We start from the raw sequence: 23,350 nt of genomic DNA on the forward strand, positions 1-23,350 counted from the left end.
GTGTCAGCTCAGGTGTCTCTTCCTTTTCTTATAAAGCCACCAGTCTAAAGGAAATCAAAATATTTTACCCCAAAATATATTTCTTTGATATATTTTGAAACGGCTGCTGCTTGGCCAGCAGGCAGAAATGGGCTTGCAAAGCTGCCTTAAATGGGAAAAATTTTACATCTGTAGAGAATCTCCATTAATGCAGCCATGCCTCCTCACCTTTCTATACCTTTCCCCAGATCCAGGAGAGACTGAGAGTCTGACACTTAAAAATCATAAAAGAAACATTTACCATCTATTCTTTCTGAGGGAGGCTTCACCTACATAACAAGGCCACCTTTGCAAGCCAAACCTCTTTTGCCTCCCATAACCTGTTTTACCAGAATCTAAGCCCCAATTCTTTCTGTGATCTAAAAATGGTATATAAGCATCTATAACTCATTGGGAAGTTAGGTAATTAATTCTGAATGCTCCCACATAGACACGTTAAACAATAGGTAAAATGCCTTTTCACCTATTAATCAATCTGCCTTGTCAGTGATTTCTGGCAAACATTTAGTGGGCCAAGAGACTATGGTTCCCACACTACCCTTCATGAACTTAAGCCCTAAGATATCAATAATTGCATTAAATGTGTGTGGTGTAAATACACCCATAAAAAAAACAGTTTGGCTGGGCGCGGAGTCTCACACCTGTAATCCCAGCACTTTGGTAGGCCGAGGCTGGCGGATCACTTGAGGTCAGGAGTTCGAGACCAGCCTGGGCAACATGGTGAATCCTGTCTCTACTAAAAATACAAAAATTAGCCGGGCGTGGTGGCGCATGGCTGCAATCCCAGCTGCTCAAGAGGCTGAGGCAGGAGAATCCCTTGAACCCAGGAGGCGGAGGTTGCAGTGAGCTGAGACTGTGCCACTGCACCCCAGCCTGGACAACAAGAGTGAAATTCCATCTCAAAAAAAACAACTGTACACTGTCTGCAAGAATCTCACTTCAAATATAAACATAATGCAGGTTGAAATTAAAGGCTGCAAAAAAGATAAGCCATATAAACATCTGCCCAAAACTGCAAGAGTATCTGTATTAATAGTATCTGGGATCTGAAAGACCAAAATAGATGCCCCTATACCAACTAAGACAGACTCTAAAATTAAGCAAACAAAGTTACCTACTGGTAGAGCATTCATGGCTTGGCTGGCATGGCAAATTCCTAAATTCCAAAGACTACCAAAAAACTCACACTTGCTAAATTCCTTAACTATAGGAGCTATCAGAAGCCCTCCAAACTCTGATTTACAGTCCAGTCCACTACAACTCTGATTGGACAGAGGACCGCCTTGACACACATTCTATTCTTACACGTAATTGTAGACCTTAAGCCATTTTCAGCCAGCTGCTAGAGGCAGCACGTAAACTTTGTTCCTATAGTTCACCTTGTGATGTAAAGACCTAAATTCTACCTCATTTTGACCTAAAATTTAACCTCAAAGTGAACATGGGAGGTATATTACACGTGTTTATCCATTGTGAATGCACTTGGCACCCCTCATAATATATATAGCTGTCCCCCCAAACGTGCTGAATATGTATGACTCTATAGTGTAATATATAGCCTATGAGGCATAAAAATAACCAACCTGCTCCTTCTCCCCAAACAGAGAGTAATTTTGGCAGGTTCTGGGACCATCTCTTCCTGGCTTGCAAATTAGTATTGCCAGTAAATCTCTCCTGTCTACTCTTTAGCCATCCTGGTGGTCTTTTGGATGATATATCAGATAAGTATATTTCAGAGCAAAGAAAATTACTGGGAACAGACAGGGATATTACATAATGATAACAGGGTCAATCCAATACGAAAAACAAGCAATTCTAAATGTATATGCACCAAATAACAGAACTGCAAAATATGTGTGGCAAAACCTGATAGAACCGAAAGGAGAAATAGACACATACATGATTTAAAGGTAGAGATTTCAACACCCCTTCCCCAATAATTGATAGAACAACGAAACAAAAAAATTACCAGGTGTATAGAACTCAGTAAGTGGCTATATTACTTGTTTTGATCTGTAAAACAATGATAATAATAGTACTCACACTTCATTGAGTTTTGGTGAAGATTGAATGAATTTATACTTATAAAGAATTTAGAAATGTGGCCGGGCCCAGTGGCTCATACCTGTAATCCCAGCACTGTGGGAGGCCGAGGCGGGTGGATCACCTGAGGTCGGGAGTTCGAGACCAGTCTGACCAACATGGAGAAACCTCATCTCTAATAAAAATACAAAATTAGCCAGGCGTGGTGGCGCTTGCCAGTAGTCCCAATTACTGGGGAGGCTGAGGCAGGAGAATTGCTTGAACCCTGGAGGCGGAGGTTGCGGTGAGCCGAGATCGCACCATTGCACTCCAGCCTGGGCAACAAGTGTGAAACTCTGTCTCAAAAAAAAAAAAAAAAAAAATCTTAGAAATGTAACTGACATATCATAAGCCCTCAAACATAATAATCTTTTAATACATGGAGCTATCTATTTAAAATAATGTACATAAGGCAACATCCCAAAAGAAAATGGGCAAGAATCATGAGTAATCAAACCGTAATAGAAGAAATGTTATTATCAAAATGTGCAGTCTCAAACAATAATTGTCTTAAAAATAAAAACAACAATGAGATTTAATTGTTCATGTCGGCAATTTGAACAGACTAACACACCCACTGTTCAAGAGCATTTGTGGAAGTCAGGAAAAAACACCCTGTTGGTGAGAGTGTAAACAGACCTTCAGGAGGCAACTTGGTAACATGTATTAAAAACCAAAATATGTATATCAATGGATGCATGATTCCTATCTCTATTTTTGCCCTTACTTCTACTTTTGCCCTTATTTCTCTTGTGTGTAGAGAAATACTGAAAAGCATTTTCATGGTAACATGGTTTATAATTTTTAAAAAGGGAAGGTCAGTGAATAAAGGGCAATTATCTACTTCCCTACAATGAAATGCAGTAATGAAAATAATCATTAGAATCTCTTTTATTAATTTAAAAGGATACTAGAAAAGTGAAATACAATCTCACTTATAGAACATTTACATATTGGTTTGCATAGACTTGCACAAGATAAAATTTCTGTAAGATTGGTCACCAAAATGTCCTGAATGATAACATTACAATTAATGTTTATATTGTAGGGGAAAAGAAAATTCTGTTTTTCTCACCCATCAGTAAGTTCATGCTTGAGGCCCCTCTACAAAAAGACAGATTGGTCGGGTGCAGTGGCTCACGTCTGTAATCCGAGCACTTTGGCAGGACGAGGCGGGCGGATCACGAGGTAAGGAGATTGAGAACATCCTGGCCAACACGGTAAAACCCTGTCTCTACTAAAAACACAAAAATTAGCGGGGCATGGTGGCACGTATCTGTGGTCCCAGCTACTCGGGAGGGCGAGGCAGTAGAATCGCTTGAACCCGGGAAGCGGAGGTTGCAGTGAGCCGAGATCGCGCCATTGCACTCCAGCCTGGGTGACAGAGCAAGGCTCAGTCTCAAAAAACAAAAAAAAAAAGATTAGCAAGAGAAAAGCATACAAATGTATTTAATATAAGTTTTATATTACATGGGTCCCTTCGGAAATGAAAACTCGAGGGAAGCGGGAAACCTGTGAATTTTTGTGGTAAGTTTTGCGAAATGCATAGTTGTGGATTAATATGACTGACAGTAGGCATATGATCTAATGGTAATAAACTGAGGGGGACATAGCAAGGCTTGTTTGTTAATTACCTATTAACGATCAGCCGAGTATCAGCAGAGACAGCAAAACATCCTAGTTTTGAGTTAGAAGACCTAGGTTTTTGTTTTGGCTTATCAATTATGGGTATTGTTTTAGATGAAACATCAAGTATTCTTGATTTCTTATTTCAAAAATAAAAAATAAAAAAGAAAGGAAGGAAAAAAGAAGAAAAAAAGAGAAGAAAAGTGTCAGAGTCACTTGAACCAGAGTAACTCCATTTTGAGTGAGGGCTAGGAAAATGAGGCTGAGACTTTCTGGGCCGCATTCCCAGAAAGTCAGTCATTCCTAGCTTCTAGATGTTTACGGTTAAGGGAACAAATAAATAATGTTTACTAAACAGACTCAGACTTGGGAGTGTCCAGATATCCCTATACTGGAGAACAAAGGCATTCTTAATTTTGTTTAAAGATAATAATGTTGATTCTTGCAAAATATAGTAACTAAGAAAATTCTTTATCACAAACTTTTGTAGCAGAGCACATCTCCCCATATATACAAGCATTGTACCTAGGGTGGATGCCTTCCTCCTCTTACTTTCGGGAATGTCCTGCTCTGTCTATGGAGTAGTTGTCCTTTCACCACTTTACTTTCTTAGTAAACTTCCATTTACTTTGCACTGCGGACTCACCCTGAACTCTTTCTTGCGCGGGATCCAAGAACCCTCTCTTGGGGTCTGGATGGGGACCTCTTTCCTGTAACATATTTCTGGCCACCACAGAAGGGACTATAGTACAGAAACCCTGACCCAACAGCTACCTTTGGGTAAGTGTTGGAGTTCTGTAACAAAGGAAGAAGGCAGGCAGGCAAAAAATTTATGAAAGAACATATGACAAAATAATTTCTGCTTCAAAACTTCATATTTTTTTAATTTTTTTTTTTTTTTTTTTTTTTTTTTTTTGAGACGGAGTCTCGCTCTGTCATCCAGGCTGGAGTGCCGTGGCGCGATCTCAGCTCACTGCAAGCTCCGCCTCCCGCGTTCACGCCATTCTCCTGCCTCAGCCTCCCGCGTAGCTGGGACTACAGGCTCCCACCATCACGCCCAGCTAATTATTTTGTATTTTTAGTAGAGACGGGGTTTCATCGTGTTAAGCAGGATGGTCTCGATCTCCTGACCTCGTGATCCGCCCGCCTCGGCCTCCCAAAGTGCTGGGATTACAGGCGTGAGCCACCGCGCCCGGCTAAATTTTTTTTTTTTAATGAGTCATGCTTTTTTTAGGGGGTGGATGCATATCTCATTCTGTCGCTCAGGCTGTGGCGGCGCGATCTTGGCTTGCTGCAACCTCTGCCTCCCGGGCTCAAGTAATCCTCCCACCTCAGCCTCTATAGTAGCTGGAACTATAGGCATATGCCACCACGCCTAGCTAATTTTTTGTAGAGACTGGATATCGCCATGTTGCTCAGGCTGGTCTCGAATTGTGAGCTCAAGTGATCTGCCTGACTAGGTCTCCCAAAGTGCTGGGATTACAGGCATGACGCACCTCACCTGGCCCAAAAGTTCATTTTGAAAATGCTTATATTACCAGGTCTCACTTCTCCGGAGATAGATCCTAAATATCAGCTTCTTAAACTGCAGCCTCAATTCCTTAGTAATGTTTTTGGGGGATGTGGTCGTTTTATAATTAAAAAGAAAATTTAGATTTTTAAGCCAAGCGTCACTTTCACAACGGCAGTTTGCAAATACAGTACTAGGATGGGAAGTGCTTCACTTACAGTTGTTCACTGACATTTTGTGTGGCATCCAGATTTTTTTTTATTTTTTATTTTTGAGACAGGGTCTGTCCTCACCCAGACTGGAGTGCAGTTGTGCCGTCACAGCTTACTGCAACCTCCACCTTCCAGGCTCAAATGATCCTCCCACTTCAGCCTCCCCAGTACTTGGGACTACAGAAATGTGCCACCAGGCCTGGTTAATTTTTAAATTTTTGCTGGAGACAAAAGGTCTCACTAAGTTGCCCAGACTGGTCTTGAGCTCCTGGGCTCAAGTGATCCTCCCACCTTGGCCTCCCAAAGTGCTGGTATTACAGGCGTGAGCTGCACCACACCCGGCCCAGAACCTCTTTTAAAAGATTCTTAAAAATTAAATCTGGGCCGGGCGCGGTGACTCATTCCTATAATCCCAGGGCTTTGGGAGGCCAAGGCGGGAGGATCATTTGAGCCCAGGAGTTCGCTTGACCAGCCTGGGCAACAAAGTAAGACCCTTTGCCTCCACAAAAAATTAAAAAATTAACTGGATATGGTGGCGCATTTCTCTAGTCCCAGCCACTCAAGGGGCTGAAGTAAGAGGATCGCTTGAGCTGGGGAAGTCGAGGTTGCAGTGAGCTATGATGGCGCCTGGCCGACAGAGAAAGGCCCTTTCTCAAAACAAAAACAAAAACTGTTTGAGAAACTTTATTTCTTCATCCAAAGACACCGCTGAATGTCACCTACATATAATGCCCATAAATTCGCTGAAAATACTCCCCTCCGATTCCCCCACCTCCTCCTACTTACTGTGCAGTCAACAAGTGTCTTTTCTTCTTGCATTTCTTCCCCCAGCCCCAGACCCAGAATTGGACCATTGAGTCCTCCTCCTCAACTAGTGCTCTTCCTGCCTTTTTTTTTTTTTTAGCTATATTGTTTTTGGCCTCCTGGACTTCTCGAAAAAGGTTTCCCTCTCCAAGTGGGGCCTTCCTAGTAAGCTTTGCAGTGGCGCCAGATGGGGTAGGGCACACAATCCAAACCCTTTTGTATCTCGCAGAGCTGGAAATCAGAACGTTAAGTGGCTTAGGAAATGGGAATCTGGATTTCTGGGATGCATGAAATATGTAAACTACATAGCTGTTGTCATTGATAAACAATTATAACTCAAAACTACTGCGATTTCATTTTGTGGAGCGGGAAATATTCCGTATAAAGGCGCCCGGGAAATCAGACTTCGCTTATTGTTTCCTCAATACTTGAAGTAAGAATTTACAGCATAGGCAAGCTGCAGGAGCAAATATCCCTACATGCCCTTTTGTCGCTTAGACTTTTCTGCTCCCCTCCCCCGCATCTCACAAGAAGTCAACGGCTAATGACCCCCACAAACACTATACTCTGAATTCCATTACCTGCTTCATTATCCAGAAAGGAAAGTTTCCTGTACTACACCAGGGAGGGAGTAGTGACCTTATCAAAGGAATTATACATAGTACCCGAAGGCTTACCCAGGGGGAACAAAGAAGTTTGCTAAGACAGATAAGAGCGCCATCACGACCGTCTATCGTTTGTATTTTAGTAGAGACGGGCTTTCGCCATGTTGGCCGGGCTAGTCTCGAACTCCCAACCTCAAGTGATCCGCCCGCCTCGGCCTCCCAAATTGCGGGGATTAAAGGCAAGAGGCACCGCGCACGGCCCCGTCCAAGTTAACCTTGGCTCTAAAACTTGCCTTCGCTAACATTCCAGTTGATCCTCTAGAACTGAAACAGAATAGCAGCAGCACCACCTTAAGAAATTGTGGTTATAGCTCTCCTTGTGACAAAGTAGGTGGCTCTGAAAAGAGCCTTTGGGTTTGGAGGTGCTTACATAAGCACTTATTTAGAGCTAGTGTACTTGGTAACTGCCTTAGTGCCCTCGGACACAGCATGCTTAGCCAGCTCCCCAGGCAGCAGCAGGCGCACAGCCGTCTGAATCTCCCTGGAGGTGATGGTCGAGCGCTTATTGTAGTGAGCCAGGCGAGAAGCCTCGCCCGCGATGCGCTCGAAGATGTCGTTGACGAAGGAATTCATGATCCCCATGGCCTTGGATGAGATGCCGGTGTCGGGGTGGACCTGCTTCAGAACCTTGTACACATAGATAGAATAGCTCTCCTTGCGGCTGCGCTTACGCTTCTTACCATCCTTCTTCTGCGCCTTAGTGATAGCTTTTTTAGAGCCCTTTTTAGGGGCTGGAGCAGACTTAGAGGGTTCAGGCATTGCTATTCCTAAACAGAATAGAAAAGCTACTAAGACTCTCCACCACAGAGTAGCACAGAGAACAGTTCAGAGCCCATGTATTTATAGTCCTGAGATTCAAATGACGGTTTAAGATTCCTCACTTTTGATTGGACAAAAGAAACACGGTTTCACTGAGGTGTGGGGTTTATGCAAATATGGAATTTATGTTATCTTTTTCTATTGGATAAAGCACCAAACATAATTGACCAATGGGATAGCTTCCTATTGCAGCCTTGCAGTTTGTATAAAAGGATTTGTTCAGGCGCCATTCCAGCTTGCTTGTCTTTCACAGTTTTCCGCTGCTTTCACAGGTCGCTATTTTCGGACGTGGAAAATGGAGCTAAAGCTAAAACTTGTTCGTCGCTACCGGGCTTGCAGTTCCCAATAGGGCAGAGTCCGTCATTTTTTTCGAAAGGGCAATGATTCTGAGCCGGTCGGAGCCGCTGCGCCAGTGTACTTACAGTACCTGGCCGCCGAGATCTTAGAACTGGTGGGCAGCGCCATACGTGACAAGACCCGCAGCATCATCCCCCGCCACCTGCAGCTGGCCATCCGCAACGACGAGGAGGTCAACAAGCTGCTGGGCAACGTCACTATTGCTCAGGGAGGCGTCCTGTCCAATATTCAGGCCGTCCTGTTGCCAAAATAACAGAGCATGATAAGGCCAAGGTCAAGTAAACACTCAAATCAGAAAACGTAGCTTACACTTGAAACGGCATTTTTCAGAGCCGTCCGTAGTTACACAAGAAAGGATGATAACTTGCTTCTGTTAGGGTATTTTTTGCTTTTCGTCTGGATTGTTTTATTTTGAGACAGTCTAGCTCTGTCACCCAGGCTGGAGTGCAGCGGTGCGATATCGGCTCACTGCAACCTCCACCCCGCCCCTTCACGCGGTTCTCATGCCTCAGCCTCCTGTGTACTTGGGATTACAGGCGTCTGCTACCGCACCCAGCTAGGTTTTGTATTTTTATGCGAGACGGGGTTTCACCATTTTAGCCAGGGTTGTCTAGAACTCCTGGCCTCTAGTGATCGTCCCATCTCGCTCTCCCAAAATGCTGGGATTACAGGCGTGAGCCACCGATCCCCTAGCCTAATGTTAAAAAGTTAAGTTTCGAGAAAATAACACCTTCCTTTATAAAGTACATTTTAGAGTATACAAAGTGAAACTTAAGACCAACCAAAATAAGACATTTTGAGAACAGGCAGGGTGGGAATGTGACTTGGACTTAGAAAACAAAGGGCAAGGAAACTTGCTGTTCGCCAGTAACAAAATAGCATGGAATTCTCGTTCTCTGAATATAAGCGTTATTTCCCGACATGAGTCAGTGAACGTTTCCGGTGGTTTAGTGAGTGTTCACCAGCATTGATAACTTGCGAGACTGTCAGGAATGCAGAATTTCAAGTCCCACTCAAACTTACTGAATCGGAATTTACATTTTAAAAATCCTTAGATACCTTGTTATACACCCTGTTCTTTGGGACTGGATGAGCTAGAATTTTAAACAATTTGTCGCTGCAGATAACTGAAACGAAAAGGACAGGATGGGCGGTGGGGCAGCTCATCCAATAAGATTGTCTAGTAATGAACCAATCAGTCTGGTCACTCTTCAGCCAATGATTTTATCGCGCGGGACTTTTGAAATATTACAGGACCAATCAGAATGTTTCTCACTATATTTAAAGGCCACTTGCTCTCAGCTCACTACACTTTTTTGTGTGCTCTCATTGCAAATGGCTCGTACGAAGCAAACAGCTCGCAAATCCACCGGCGGCAAAGCTCCGCGAAAGCAGCTTGCTACTAAAGCAGCCCGTAAGAGCGCTCCGGCCACCGGTGGCGTGAAGAAACCTCACCGCTACCGGCCGGGCACCGTGGCCTTGCGCGAAATCCGTCGCTACCAGAAGTCCACCGAGCTGCTGATCCGGAAGCTGCCGTTCCAGCGCCTGGTGCGAGAAATCGCCCAGGACTTCAAAACCGACCTGCGTTTCCAGAGCTCTGCGGTGATGGCGCTGCAGGAGGCTTGCGAGGCCTACCTGGTGGGACTCTTCGAAGACACCAATCTGTGCGCTATTCACGCTAAACGCGTCACCATCATGCCCAAAGATATCCAGCTGGCACGTCGCATCCGTGGGGAAAGGGCATAAGTCTACCCGTTTCTTCCTCATTGAAAAGGCTCTTTTCAGAGCCACTTACAATTTCACTTAAAAACAGTTGTAACCAATTCGTTTGTCTGTTAGTTTCCCGGAGATGTAAAGGTGAAAACTACACACGTTTTATAACTGCAGACAAGTCTATCAGGCCTTTTCAACCGGTTTTACTGCGAGAAAACAAGCTGAGTTACTGTTTTGCCCTTGTTAAAAAATTCCTAGGGGTCTTTTTAACATGTATATGTGTTCATACTTACATATTGAAACAGGCTCCTGGGGACACCGTCACTCCTTTTAATCCACGTGACAATTTTAGGTCTGATGGCAGTATTATTAAAGCTATCATAAAGACAATGTGTGTATAGTTACCTAAGTCCACAAAAACAATATCTGACCCCAAAATTCAGTATTGGTTTTGGGCTGCTGGAGGTGGATTCAGAGCTCAGGTGGAAGAAACTGGCCTCAGTACACACTACCAAAAGTCCACTAAATAGATTTACGTAACAAATACACAAGACTTGCGTATGATCATCCAAAGATTATGCGGTCATCCTTATCCAGGGAATTTGAGAATGAAGGGTGGCAACTGCAAAGCTCTTTTACCCATGTCCTCTTTTAATAAATATTTAAAAATGTATTCAAATGCTGATTTCATCCATTTTCTAAATATATTAGTATACTTAACTGATGGGGTAGATCAAGGTTTTCTGGGGATCAAACCTTTTACAACTTGTTAACTATTAAAAACTATAATGTAAAATTAAAAATGCAAAAGTACTGCAGACTGTAAATATAAATTCATAATGGGAAAATAAAATCAAATTCCAATTTTATAAAAGCTGACAAAACAACAGCCATCACAAAATTCAGAAAATAGCATATTTTATTAACTTCTGAATATGACACTACCAAGTATATTTTCCTGTAGTTTTGACTGAATACTCTGATTCCATCTTCAGATCGAAATTATTTTGTAATGTTGTCTATAGGTAATGGAAATAGAATTCAATCTTTCCTCCAGGGTGGCTAATAATATGTTTTCTTTATAACTTAGAAGTATTTCAGTTTCAAAACACATTATTGGTAACGTCAAGTAAGTTTTTAGGATTGTTTTCAAATTTGGAAAATCCTCTGTCAAGCTCCTTTCACATGTAAGTTGTAAACTTTGTAAGAATTCTTTCCAGACTAGCTTCTGGCTCTATACATTTCTACTCTCCACTAGACACTCACTCTCAGTGCTGGGAAGGTGTTTTGAATACTTAGATGTCATAACATTTTATCTAGACCTGCATCTTGCCAGGAATTTAGGTGAGTTATTCCAGTGAGCAGTAGGAACATTCCTTGAAGCCATTCTTACGTCAGCTTGGCTGGCAACGATTGAAGTACACATGAACACATATGCAAATCACGTAACTTATTATCCCCATACTAGATACATCTTCAACTAAACTTTCTCTTACTCAAATTCCAAATATTTTCATCAGGATTCCAACATAATCAGACAATGGTGAATTTTAATAAAAAGGAGGATTGAGTGAAAATAGCAGTCTGAACCATCCGTGATTAAAGTACCTTAATACTGCAAATTTTAAAATCAGAGAGAGAGAGAGACTAACACATTTGTAGGGCCCCTCTCTGCACTTTGGAAGTACAAGCCCTTACACTTGTGTTTCATTAGCTTCAGGATAAATCTGCCTCAGATCACTGGCCAAATTTTACGTGGCCTTCTTCAGCATCCTACCACTCTATTCAAATACATCTCTGCAGGAGCACCCTGTGAGTTGAGAATTACTGGTCTGGGATGACCACTGTTTGCATGATGCTTTGGATGGTGGTGCTGTTCTCAGAAGAAATACCAGAAGGACAAAGGTTACTCAGGAGAATATAAAGTCAACCTTAAGCAATTTGAACACTTCAGTGGTTAAGTGAGTTCCCTGGGACAACTCTGCAAGCTGTTATAACTTTATTTGTATTGAATATTACCTTCTTTTAGAGAGGCCAATGTGTAGAAGGAAATAACAATGAAACAAAGGATTCATTAATAGTATAAACTATAAACTGTCATTGATAGTCTTCCATGGGCCAAGTACCACATGAAGTGGTTGGTCTGAATTATTGTGTAAAATTCTTACTTCAGCATTGTAAGGCAAATTATCTCACTGTCTCCATTTTACAGAAGTGGAGGTTCAGCCTCAGGAATTTCACTAAATTCGCCAAATTCTTACTACCAGCAGGTATCATTGCCAGGCAGTGTCACACTTTAATATCTTCTAATCAATAAGATAACCCTAAAATTGATTATCATATATAATTTTCCTTCTCATATATAGTTTCATACTATCATATATAGTTTCCTTTGTTTCAGAAATTGGACTCCCTCAGGGTGGATAAGGAGACATGGTGGTGTCCTGGCCTAAGTATTGTTGGAATCCTCTAGCCAGAGGCCTGATGTGAGGTAAAGTGGACAGTGAAACTGCCTTTGCAAAAATCATAACTGAGAAAATCATTACAGTGAAAGAGATCTTACCTAACCGACTCCATCTAACGTCTAACCTCCAAGCTGTCCTTTTCATTCCTGAGTTTGGGATTAACTAACTTTGGAAGGAGCTTAGTTTATAGTTTTGCTTTGAAACAAAAACAATAACAGCCCTTTCAGAAACAAACCCCTTTCCTGCCTGGGGACCAGACTGCTTTTGCAGGACTAACAAATTAGCCACAAGATTATAAATTATGGTTTAGGAGTCATGCAGCTGGAAGCTACAAGATTCTAAACCTCCTCAAATTGCTCCTGGGGATAAAATCACTATTTTAAAACCTAAGATCAATGCTTGAGCTATTTTGCAGACCCTGAACACAATGGATTAGCTGGCACCACCCATATAGATAAACTGGATTACCTGGTCTTGAGCCCCCCACCCCACCACTCCCAGGAACTGATTAAGCACAAGACGACAGCTTAGGCTCCCTATAATTTCATCTCTGACCCAACCAAGCAGCACTCCCGACTCACTGGTCCCCTACAATCAAATTATCCTTAAAAACTTTGGTCCCCAAATTCTCAAGGAGACTGATTTGAGTAATAATAAAACTCTAGTCTCCTGTACCGCTGGCTCCTTATTGCAATTCCCCTGTCTTGATAAATCAGCTCTGTCTAGGAAGTGGACAAGGAGAGCCCGTTGGGTGGTTACAACAGGACAAACCAATGAAATATAAAGTATTAGAGACACTACCTGGGTTTCAGGAACAGGTCAGAAAAAGTGTTTTCTTGGAAAACATCTGGATTCTGCTGCAGAGCAAGTATTTGCTTGTGTTTTCCCAGAGTATAAAAGCTGTCCTGTCCAAGATAGTAGCCACTAACCATATGTGACTATTAAGCATTGAAATGTGGCTACTCCAAACTGTGATGTGCTTTAAGTGTAAAATACACACCAGATTTCAAAGACCTAGTAAAATAACAAAGCAAAAACTCGATATTTTAATATTAGATACCTTGTTGAAACAATTTTTGGTTACACTGGATTCAAATCATTAAAATAGATTTCTTTTTTCACTTTTTAAAATGTGCCTACTAAAACATTTAAAATTACATATGTGGACCCTATGTTTCTGAGGAACAGTGCCAGGACATAGAGGATAGTTATATTCACTCACAGATCAAAAACTAGCAAAAGTATGAAATACCTAATAATTTAATTTTTCACCTTAACTTTTGGCATATTACACAGATCTGTAGTATATTTGAGTGTGATAGCTTAGGAATAAATATGATTGGAACTCATTCATGTTTAGAGAGAAAGGGTGTCAAATTGAGAACCAGGCAGATACACCTAATCTTAAAATGACCCCAAAGTAAAGTGGTTGAAGAAATTAAATCCCAAAGATTTTTGGTGAAGAATGTTGTAGTTTTCATTAGTATATCCATGTTCAAATGGAGATTAAAGAAGGCAAAATAAGGCCGGGTGCAGTGGCTCACACCTGTAATCCCAGCACTTTGAGAGGCTGAGGCAGGCGGATCATGAGGTCAGGAGTTCGAGATCAGCCTGGCCAACATAGTGAAACCCTGTCTCTAATAAAAATACAAAAATTAGCCGAGCACGGTGGCATGCACCTGTGGTCCCAGCTACTAAGGAGGCTGAGGCAGGAGAATCACTTGAACCCAGGAGGCAGAGGTTGCAGCGAGCCGAGATCACGCCACTGCCCAGCAGCCTGGGTGACAGTGAGAGACTCCGTCTCAAAAAAAAAAAAAAAAAAAAAAGTCAAAATAAAAGAACTGTGGGCTGACAACTGTGGATTAAGCATCAGTTTAAGGGCTAACTTGAAGATGAATCTTTTGAAGATACATTTTGACTCCAGCTCTTTAGAGGAACAAAGTTTACCTTGATGTGAAATTCTTCAAATAAAAATTTATTGACTTTAAATTAAAAAAAAAAATGCGCGCGCACACACACACACACACACACACACACACACAGCTAACTAGCTACATCCTTAATGACACCAAGCTTTAGTCCTTCACCCTGAAGTGGGAATGACAATGGCACTTACTTCAAAGTGCTGTGACAAGAATGTGTTTGAAAATAAATATAGAGTAATCAGCAACAGTGCTTGGCATATTGTAAATAAGTGCTCAAAAAATGCTAGTTCCAAAACTGTTGTTGCCACTGTACCCTAAATCCCTATTCTCTTCTGATATCCTTTAGTGATGTAATTCTGTCTTGCACTGGGCCTGTTCATCTCTAGTATGAATTTCAACCACAATGCCCTTACTACATTTCCCTCCGGCTTATATAGCCAAAATATCCAGAGCTTTGCCTAGGGGTGTATAATATGATACTTCAATTTGTAGCCATGATAGCACTGTGTATGAAAGTTTGGAATAATGCGCCGGGCATGGTGGCTCACGCCTGTAATCCTAGCACTTTGGGAGGCCGAGGTAGGTGGATCACTGAGGTCAGGAGTTCGAGACTAGACTGGCAAACATGGTGAAACCCCATCTCTACTAAAAATACAAAAAAATTAGCCGGGTTTGGTGTCAGGTGCCTGTAATCCCAGTTACTCAGGAGGCTGAGGCAGCAGAATTGCTTGAAACGGGGAAGTGGAGGCTTCAGTGAACCAAGATCACGCCATTGCACTCCAACCTGGGTGACAGAGAGAGACTATGTCTCAAAATAAATAAATAAATAAATAAATAAAAAACAGAAAGTTTGGAATAATGCATTACAAGTAGCCTCTAGTTTTTATGTTACTCATAGTTTTATCACACAAGAACAATGTCATAAATTTTCATGGTTGAATTATCAGTTGTTTATGCAATATTCATTGATGTTTTTGGCATATCAGCAGTGTTTCTGGAATTATTTGAAAATTATTACCGTTTTTCAAAATTATTTTATAAAACTAATTTAAAAATCAAAAATGATATAATTACTAATGTGAAATTAAATATAAGGTTTGAAGAATATCAGGATGTCACCCCCAAATTATTCTACTTTGGCATAAAAGTTATTTTCAGCTGAAGGCAATTGAAAATCAACAGGTGTAGGAAGAGGTCTCTGTCTTCTCTTTACCCAAATTTCCCTTTGTGAAGGTGACAGAAATTTCCCTTGTAAAAGTGTCCCCAACTGCTATGCCAGGAAAAAGAGAGCAATTCTTATCACTAGATATGGAAGGTTGGCACTGAGATCAATCTGCAAAAACAAACCTTACTACAATTATTTCTATCTTTCATTTTATCTTCCATGGTTTTTATTGCCCATGTATTTATTTCCTTGTCACATTCCCAAATTCGTCATCCCATGAAGTGCAAACTCCCTTTCCTTTGTTGGAATGGTGTATAAGTCCGTGAGTCTAACCGCTTTTTTAAGGTTTCAATTTTTTTTTCTTTGGGAACTCTGTGCATGTAATATACTAATAAAATTGTATGCTTTTTTTTTCGCATGTTAATCTGTCCTTTGTCAGTTAAATTTGCAAGACCCTACTTAGTGAATCTAAGAGTACAGAAAAACATGTGTCCTCATTGACAGTTTCAAAAACTAAGTAAAATTGAGGCAAGAATCTTTTTCATCTTAAAATGGCCAATTTTAATTTCCAAATGAATGGTTCATTAGACCTAAGCCAGTAAGCTATGTGAACAATTGTGATGGAATAAAACAAAACTAAAGAGCATGAACAAAATTGAGAAAACATATGGAAGACTGAATCTAAAGGCCAAGTAGAATTGAAAATTTTTCTAATTTTTAACTCTATAAATTAAAGGAATGTGTTTCATTTGACGAGTTTCATCTGTGGAAACATGTTTGCAGAAGACATTCGAGGTTAGGATTAATTGAAAGTACATAAATCAAATAGATTAAGACCCCAAAGGGCATTGAAGGAAAATTAGAAAATCAGCTATTTTTGCTTGGGTTGATTCCTCTCCTGACTAACTCTTGGAGATGATAAGAACATCAATTAAATGGGTAGCCATGAAAGTATCTAAGGGAGAAAGGAACACAGAAGTTCAATGTACCATAACTTTATTTATTTAGTTTTTTGAGAGAGAGTCTGGCTCTGTTGCCCAGATGGAGTGCAGTGGCGTCATCTTAACTCACTGCAACTTCTGCCTCCTGGGTTCAAGTGATTCTCCTGTCTCAGCCTCCCGAGTAGCTAGGATTACAGGTGTGTGACACCACGCCCAGCTAATTTATTGTGTGTTTTCATGGCCAGGCTGTATTTTCATGGCCAGGCTGGTCCTGAACTCCTAACCTCAGGTAATCCGCCTGACTCAGCCTCCCAAAGTGCTGGAATTACAGGCGTGAGCCACTGCTTCCGGCTTTTTTTTTATGACGGAGTCTCGCTGTGTCGCCCAGGCTGGAGTGCAAGGTCTCGCCTCACTGCAACCTCCGCCTCCCGGGTTCAAGCAATTCTCTGCCTCAGCCTCCCGAGTAGCCGGGATTACAGGAGCCTGCCACCATGGTTGGCTAATTTTTATACTTTTAGTAGAGACGGGATTTCACCATCTTGGCGAGGCTGGTCTTGAACTCCCGACCTCGTGATCCACCCACCTAGGCCTCCCAAAGAGCTGGGATTATAGGCGTGAGCCACTGCGCCCAGCCTTTTTTTTTTTTTTAATTGTTTGATATTGAGATGGAGAAACAGGAGGAGGTGGAAGGGATCTTAATATACATATGGAAAAATAAAAAATGGAATAACCAGGAAAATTCTGAAAAAGAAGAGTAATGAGAGAAAATTAGCTCTATCTGCTATTAAAGTCACGTTGCAACATCTCGGTTAATGCATGTTTAATAAACTGCACGCCCAGTGGATGCCTGAAACCACAGATAGTACTGAACCGTATATACACTGTTTTTTTCTATATACACATGGCAATGATGAATTTAATTTATAAATCAGGCACTGTAAGAGATTAGCAATAACTGATAATAAAACAACAATTATAACAATATACTGTAATAAAAATGATTTGAGTCTGTGAACGGTGGTTCACGCCTGTAATCTAAGCACTTTGGCAGGACGAGGTGGGCGGATAACCTGAGGTCAGGAGTTCGAGACCAGCCTGGCCAACTTAGTGAAACCCCGTCTCTACTAAAAATACAAAAATTAGCCGGGCATGGTGGCAGGCCCCTGTAATCTCAGCTACGCGGGAGGCGGAGGCAGGAGAATCGCTTGAACCCGTGAGGCGGAGGTTGCAGTGAGCCAAGAACGTGCCATAGCACTCCAGCCTGGGTGACAGAGGGAAACTCCGTCTCATAAATAAATAAATAAATAAATAAATAAATATAAATATAAATTATATGACTGTGATCTCTCTCAAAATAGCTTACAGTTTTACTTGTGATGATGTGAGATGATAGAATGCCTGTAATGAGATAAAGTGAGGTGAATGGAGTAGGTAGGCATTGTGAAGTAGCATTAGGCTTGATAAGATACTACACATTTAGGTATTAGTTGAACACCTGCCATTTGTCACATAATCATCTCAGCATTGAGGATAGCACACAACACAATGTTTAAAACAGTACAATTCTACCTTAAGAACTGTGGGAATGACTAAAGGAACAAAATAGAAACCTGAGAAACCTAAGACAGTCCAACTGTCCATGAAATTGTAGCGTATTAGCCTATGACAAAACAGCCAAAATTGATAGGAGCGTGGCGGGTGGCACGGGAGGAAGAAGGGGGAAGCAGAAATGAAAGTTCATAAATGGTCTTGGGAGAAAATATGTCCATATATTAAACCTTACACCAAAATAGAGGGTTCACCATGTTAAACCGTGTTGTAATGTAAAATTAACAACACAAAATTACTTAAACCATGGGAGAATGTTTTTTCCTTCTTCCCTGCCTCTGTCTTCCTGTCTCTCTGCTTGCCTCCCTCCCCTTTCTCTCTTTCTTGGGATGAATCCGTGGTCACTATCACTAACAAATTAACTCACTACATTAATCATTGTGGAGATGGTAGAATAATTGAGCAGCTTATCTCCAGAAGCCCCAGTCCCCATAATTTAGGTCTTACCAAAATGTGCCCACCAGATTTTAAAAGAAGCGAATATAAGACGCTAGGCTTTCTGTATTCAGAAGCACCATGGATGTCAAACAGAGGGAACCATTAACGAAGGCCTTTATTAGAAATGTCTCCCATTTATCCATACACTCTAAATAGTTAATAGTACAAATACTTTGTTTTCTGCATAGAAACATTTGGACTGCCAAACAAAATACGTTTAAAGGAACTTCGATTTTTAAATGTTGCTGTCTGTCTAAACAGGATAAGCAACCGTCGTCATGCGAGGACAAAATGGCTGGCTAAAAGTTGTGCTTTCGATACGCTCAAAATCGATACGCTCAAACCTGTCAGTTTAGCGGAACGCTACATGACATGTGGAACAAATAACTCCCTAGGTCCACGATTGCCTTGGGTGGAGGAAGGGCTATTGCCGATGTTGTGGCTGTTTTTTAAATGCATTCCTTCGTTGCCACAGGAATGAGAAATTAACAGCAGAGGAATGTAGGACAAAGGTATCTGCACGCACTCTCCTCCCAGGGCTGGATGTTGCCACTACCTCCAGGAGACATCAACTTGACTACCAACAACATGGAAAGCGTCCGAAATCCCAGACGTTAATAAAGAGAAAAGAGTCAAAACTTTTAAGTCACAGTAAAGCAAAACACAGAACAAGCAACGTTTGCCACCATCCAATTAAATACAGAATGAAAGTCATGTACTAGAAGAAACGGACCAACCCGGGAGCAGGGCGGGACTTTTGAAAATTTTTTAGTCCAATCCGGACTTCCCTTTAGACTAAGAAATTCGCTCTTGTTTTGCGGTCTTTTCTGCCGTTCACAGGCCTGGGGCGGGACTGACTGCCATCCCAAAACCATCCGCCAGCGAGAAAAGCCTCCGGTCAGGGACCTAGAAGCCGCAATAAAGTTTTAAATGCTGTAACCTCACCACGGCCACTCTCCAACCCCGTCACCCAATTCGTCTGATACCTCAGTTAACTCCCATACGAATAACCTTAAGTAACAGGGCAGAACAAGAAAAGAAAGGCAGATACCAAAGAAATTATCCAGCTCTTTTATTGAGATCAGTGGTGGCTCTGAAAAGAGCCTTTTGGGTTTTAGAAGTAGGCGTTCGCCTATTTCTTCTTGGGCGCCGCCTTCTTAGGCTTGACAACCTTGGGCTTAGCGGCCTTGGGCTTCACAGCCTTGGCAGCACTTTTGGCAGCTTTCTTGGGCTTCGCAACCTTGGCCTTCTTTGGGCTCTTAGCCACTTTCTTGGTCACAGTGGCCGCGGCCGGCTTCTTCGCTTTCTTCGGTGTTTTCTTAGCGCTCTTCTTCGGAGTTGCGCCGCCAGCCGCCTTCTTCGGCTTCTTGGCTGCCCCAACTGGCTTCTTAGGTTTGGTTCCGCCCGCCTTTTTAACCTTGGGCTTGGCTTCCCCGGAGGCTGCCTTCTTGTTGAGTTTAAAGGAGCCAGAAGCACCGGTGCCTTTTGTCTGTACCAGAGTGCCCTTGCTCACCAGGCTCTTGAGACCAAGTTTGATACGGCTGTTGTTTTTCTCCACATCATAGCCGGCGGCAGCCAACGCTTTTTTCAGAGCAGCCAGAGAAACTCCGCTGCGCTCTTTAGAGGCGGCCACAGCCTTGGTGATGAGCTCTGACACCGGAGGACCGGATGCCTTACGAGGCGTCCCCCCAGCCTTTTTGGCCGCCTTCTTCTTTACAGGGGCCTTCTCCGCCGGAGGCGCGGCAGCGGGAGCGGCAGGAGCAGTCTCGGACATGTTGAGAGTCAACAACTCGGGTACAAGTGGCAAAGCGCCGATGAAGCAGCGTCTCGGCAGGGCCGCTGTATATATAGAGCGCAGGCGCGCTCTGATTGGTGCTCTGGTCGCCCGCCTGGCTGGCAGGCTCTGAGCCGCTGCGCTGCTCCCAAGTTGTGTTTGTTCCACCTCACAAAAGGGGAAAAATATTAAAATTCCCCGCACCAAATCACTTGGGTTTGGTCAGGAAAGGATCTCAGAAGCCTCGGGCTTCATGCTCTTCATTTATTTTTTCCACACACACAAAAACAACGCGTCCAGGCGTCCCCAATTCCCCCAACTCCGAAGGAAGTATGGGGCAGTCAGAGACCACTTTCTGTTTTTCTTATAAATTACCTGTTCGCTCCTTTGCCCCTGAAAGTTCTTTTTCCCAGGGGTGGTTGGGCACATGCTTCCCTTATTTTTGAAGAAAAAAGCGAAATGGTTTCCACCTAAATTTTCATGATAATTCTGTTTCTTCACAAGGGAAGTAACACAGGTCCTCTGTGAATTCTTCGTGCAGTCGCACAGGAACTGTGGACTGGGACAAGGATTCCACGGCCAGTCCAAAGCAATTAGGGCGGGATGGGAGGGGGTTCATGAGCCTTGGTAGGGTCCGGGGTGGTGGGGGGCTACACACTTAAATCTTTGATTTGAAGACATTGAAACTATCAAATCCCTCTTTTCATAGATGGGGGCGGGGCATCCTTTTCACTTCTCTACAGGCGAGAAATTGGGCTCTTTTTAAAAAGCTCTGAGGTCCCCCTCTGAGTTGTGTAAGGCAGGAGGTCTGGCCCTCAAGATAGAGATCATAAAGGAACAAGGGAGAGCCCTTAAGCCTGCAAAAAAGCCAATAGATTTGGCAGTTAGAGGCACTGAGATAATATGTTTTCAAAGAAAACAAGCATTTTTTATTTATTTGTTTTTGTACGCTGCAATATAGAAATGAATTTCAGCCCATGAAAATTGTAGGTTACTTTCAGTAACCATACCTTACGCAAGTTACCATATAGGACAATCTCCAGTTGGGAACTCAAATATATCTTTTGCGTTGCAAATAAAGCAACTGACTTTAATAAAACACACTCTTGACTTTTAAGATGAACAATGTATTTGAAATTTATTTTTTAAATAGCAAAATTTAACACAGAAAGACAAGAAAAGTACCAGAACATGTAATTTATTATAAGATCTGTTGTTGATGAGCTGAAAAATCACCTCTTCTCATCCCCTCTGAAACTATTCTGTTCTAAAGTTTGCTACTTTAAGGTTCACTACTTCTTATTTTACTCTCCGACCCCAAGTAATTGCTATTTTTTTCTTGAGATTAAAGGCAAAGTAAATTGTCTGCCCATATATTTGATATAATTATAGATTCATATTTAGGGACAAAGGTAATATTACAACTCACCAACAATTTCTGCTCAAATATATGTTTTCATGAAAATATGTGTTAAAGAGAACAGCCTTAGATTGTGGGAAAGTCAAAAGGGAACCTACAAATAGAGTTCAATGACAAATGAAAAGTGAAACATCTTTTAGACTAAGGGTGACCCCATTGTTTTATTAAATAACATTCGTCCAACATTTGTAAACATTGTCTGCTTGTGTGCTTATGTCCTCTGGGAATTAACAGTCTAATGAGATTAGTGATGGATGAATTAGCAGTGGTGGAAAAACACTTAGACCGGCTATTCCTCAGAGTGACAGGGTATAAGAATTATACAAAATGATGGAAAGTGTATAAACAGTTGAAGCACCTGCATCATACTAATATATTGTAGTAAAAGAAACAATATGAGGCTGGGCCCCGTGGCCCACGCCTGTAATCCTAGCACTTTGGGAGACTCGGGGGCGGATCACCTGAGGCCAGGAGTTTGAGATCAGCCTAGCTGACATGGTGAAACACCATCTCTACTAAAAGTACAAAAATTAGCTGGGGGTGGTGGCACTCAGGAGGCTAAGGCAAGGGAATCGCTTGAACCCGGGAAGCAGAGGTTGCAATGAGCCGAAATGACGCCACTGCACTCCAGCCTGTGCGACAGAGTGAGACTCAGTGGAAGAAAAAAAAAAAAAGAAAGAAAGAAACAATATAAGAACATGTCACTTAGGCCAGGCTTGGTGGCTCACGCCTGAAATCCTAGCACTTTGGGAGGCTGAGGCGGGCAGATCGCCTGAGGTCAGGAGTTCGAGACCAGCCTGGCCAGAATGGTGAAACCCCATCTCTATTAAAAAAAATACAAAAATTAGCCCGGTGTGGTGGCAGGCAACTCTAATCCCAGCTACTCAGGAAACTGAGGCAGGAGAATCACTTGAACCCGGGAAGTGGAGGTTGCAGTGAGCCGAGATTGCCTCATTGCACTCCAGAAGCTGAGATTGCCTCATTGCACTCCAGAAGCTGAGATTGCCTCATTGCACTCCAGCCTGGGCAACAGAGCAAGACTCCATGTCAAAAAAAAAAAAAAAATAGAACATTTCACTTAGATCTTATTCTATGTGCAATGAACCCCCTTCTCATTTAAAACTCAGCTAAGTATATCCATCATGAAAATAGCTATGAAACGTCTTGATTACCAGGTAACTGGACCTTCTTTCACTATAAATTGGTGTCCTGGTTTATAAATCGACATGTAAATTTAATCGCTGTGATTCAGTTCTCTAATATGATTTTTCTAGTCGACTCAATCTAATCACATCTCTTTATATGCAAATCTCAAGTCCAGACCTCAAGCCATTAGGACATCCAGCCACCCAGAATCTTGTCCCCAACCTCCTGGCAACATGGTGGAGGCCAGAAGACAGAGAAACATGTAACCAACCCTTTTCTAGATCCTTTATAAAGTGTGTTGAAAAAGTTATGCAAAACTTAAAAGCAATGCAAAAATATTTCTCCATATCCTTCCAAGCTATATTAGAGAATTATCTAAAAAGCCTACTTATGGGGTACCTGATGATGTAAGGCAATACTAGACAGTAAAATAGAATGTGAATCACATAAATACTTTCCAGATTTCTAGTGGTCACATTGAAAGAATGAAAAGAAACAAGTAAAATTAATTTTAAGATATTTTATTTAACTTAATATATCTAAACTATTACCACTTCAATATATAATAAATAAGCAAAAAAAAAGACAGTTGACATTCTTTTTTAAATGATAAATCTTCAGAACCTGGTGTGTATTTTACA

General features: G+C 41.9%; 2 protein-coding genes across 2 annotated transcripts; both read right to left on the minus strand.

Moving 5' to 3' along the window:
- Positions 1-7,263: 7,263 nt before the first annotated feature.
- On the minus strand, positions 7,264-7,766 carry H2BC3 (H2B clustered histone 3). The gene has a single exon (XM_004043384.3). It carries the CDS (start codon positions 7,695-7,697, stop codon positions 7,317-7,319), a length of 381 nt encoding a protein of 126 aa, XP_004043432.1. The 5' UTR covers positions 7,698-7,766; the 3' UTR covers positions 7,264-7,316.
- Positions 7,767-19,424: 11,658 nt separating this feature from the next.
- H1-2 (H1.2 linker histone, cluster member) lies at positions 19,425-20,209 on the minus strand. The gene has a single exon (XM_004043378.5). The coding sequence runs from the start codon at positions 20,141-20,143 to the stop codon at positions 19,502-19,504; it is 642 nt and encodes a 213-aa protein (XP_004043426.1). The 5' UTR covers positions 20,144-20,209; the 3' UTR covers positions 19,425-19,501.
- Positions 20,210-23,350: the final 3,141 nt, after the last annotated feature.

Source organism: Gorilla gorilla, chromosome 5 (genome assembly GCF_029281585.2).
Source record: "Gorilla gorilla gorilla isolate KB3781 chromosome 5, NHGRI_mGorGor1-v2.1_pri, whole genome shotgun sequence".
In the NCBI taxonomy this organism is placed as follows: Eukaryota; Metazoa; Chordata; class Mammalia; order Primates; family Hominidae; genus Gorilla; species Gorilla gorilla.

Excerpts from the sequence above, each read along its gene's own strand:
- H2BC3 (XM_004043384.3), bottom strand. The coding sequence starts at position 7,697 with ATGCCTGAACCCTCTAAGTCTGCTCCAGCCCCTAAAAAGGGCTCTAAA.
- H1-2 (XM_004043378.5), bottom strand. The coding sequence starts at position 20,143 with ATGTCCGAGACTGCTCCTGCCGCTCCCGCTGCCGCGCCTCCGGCGGAG.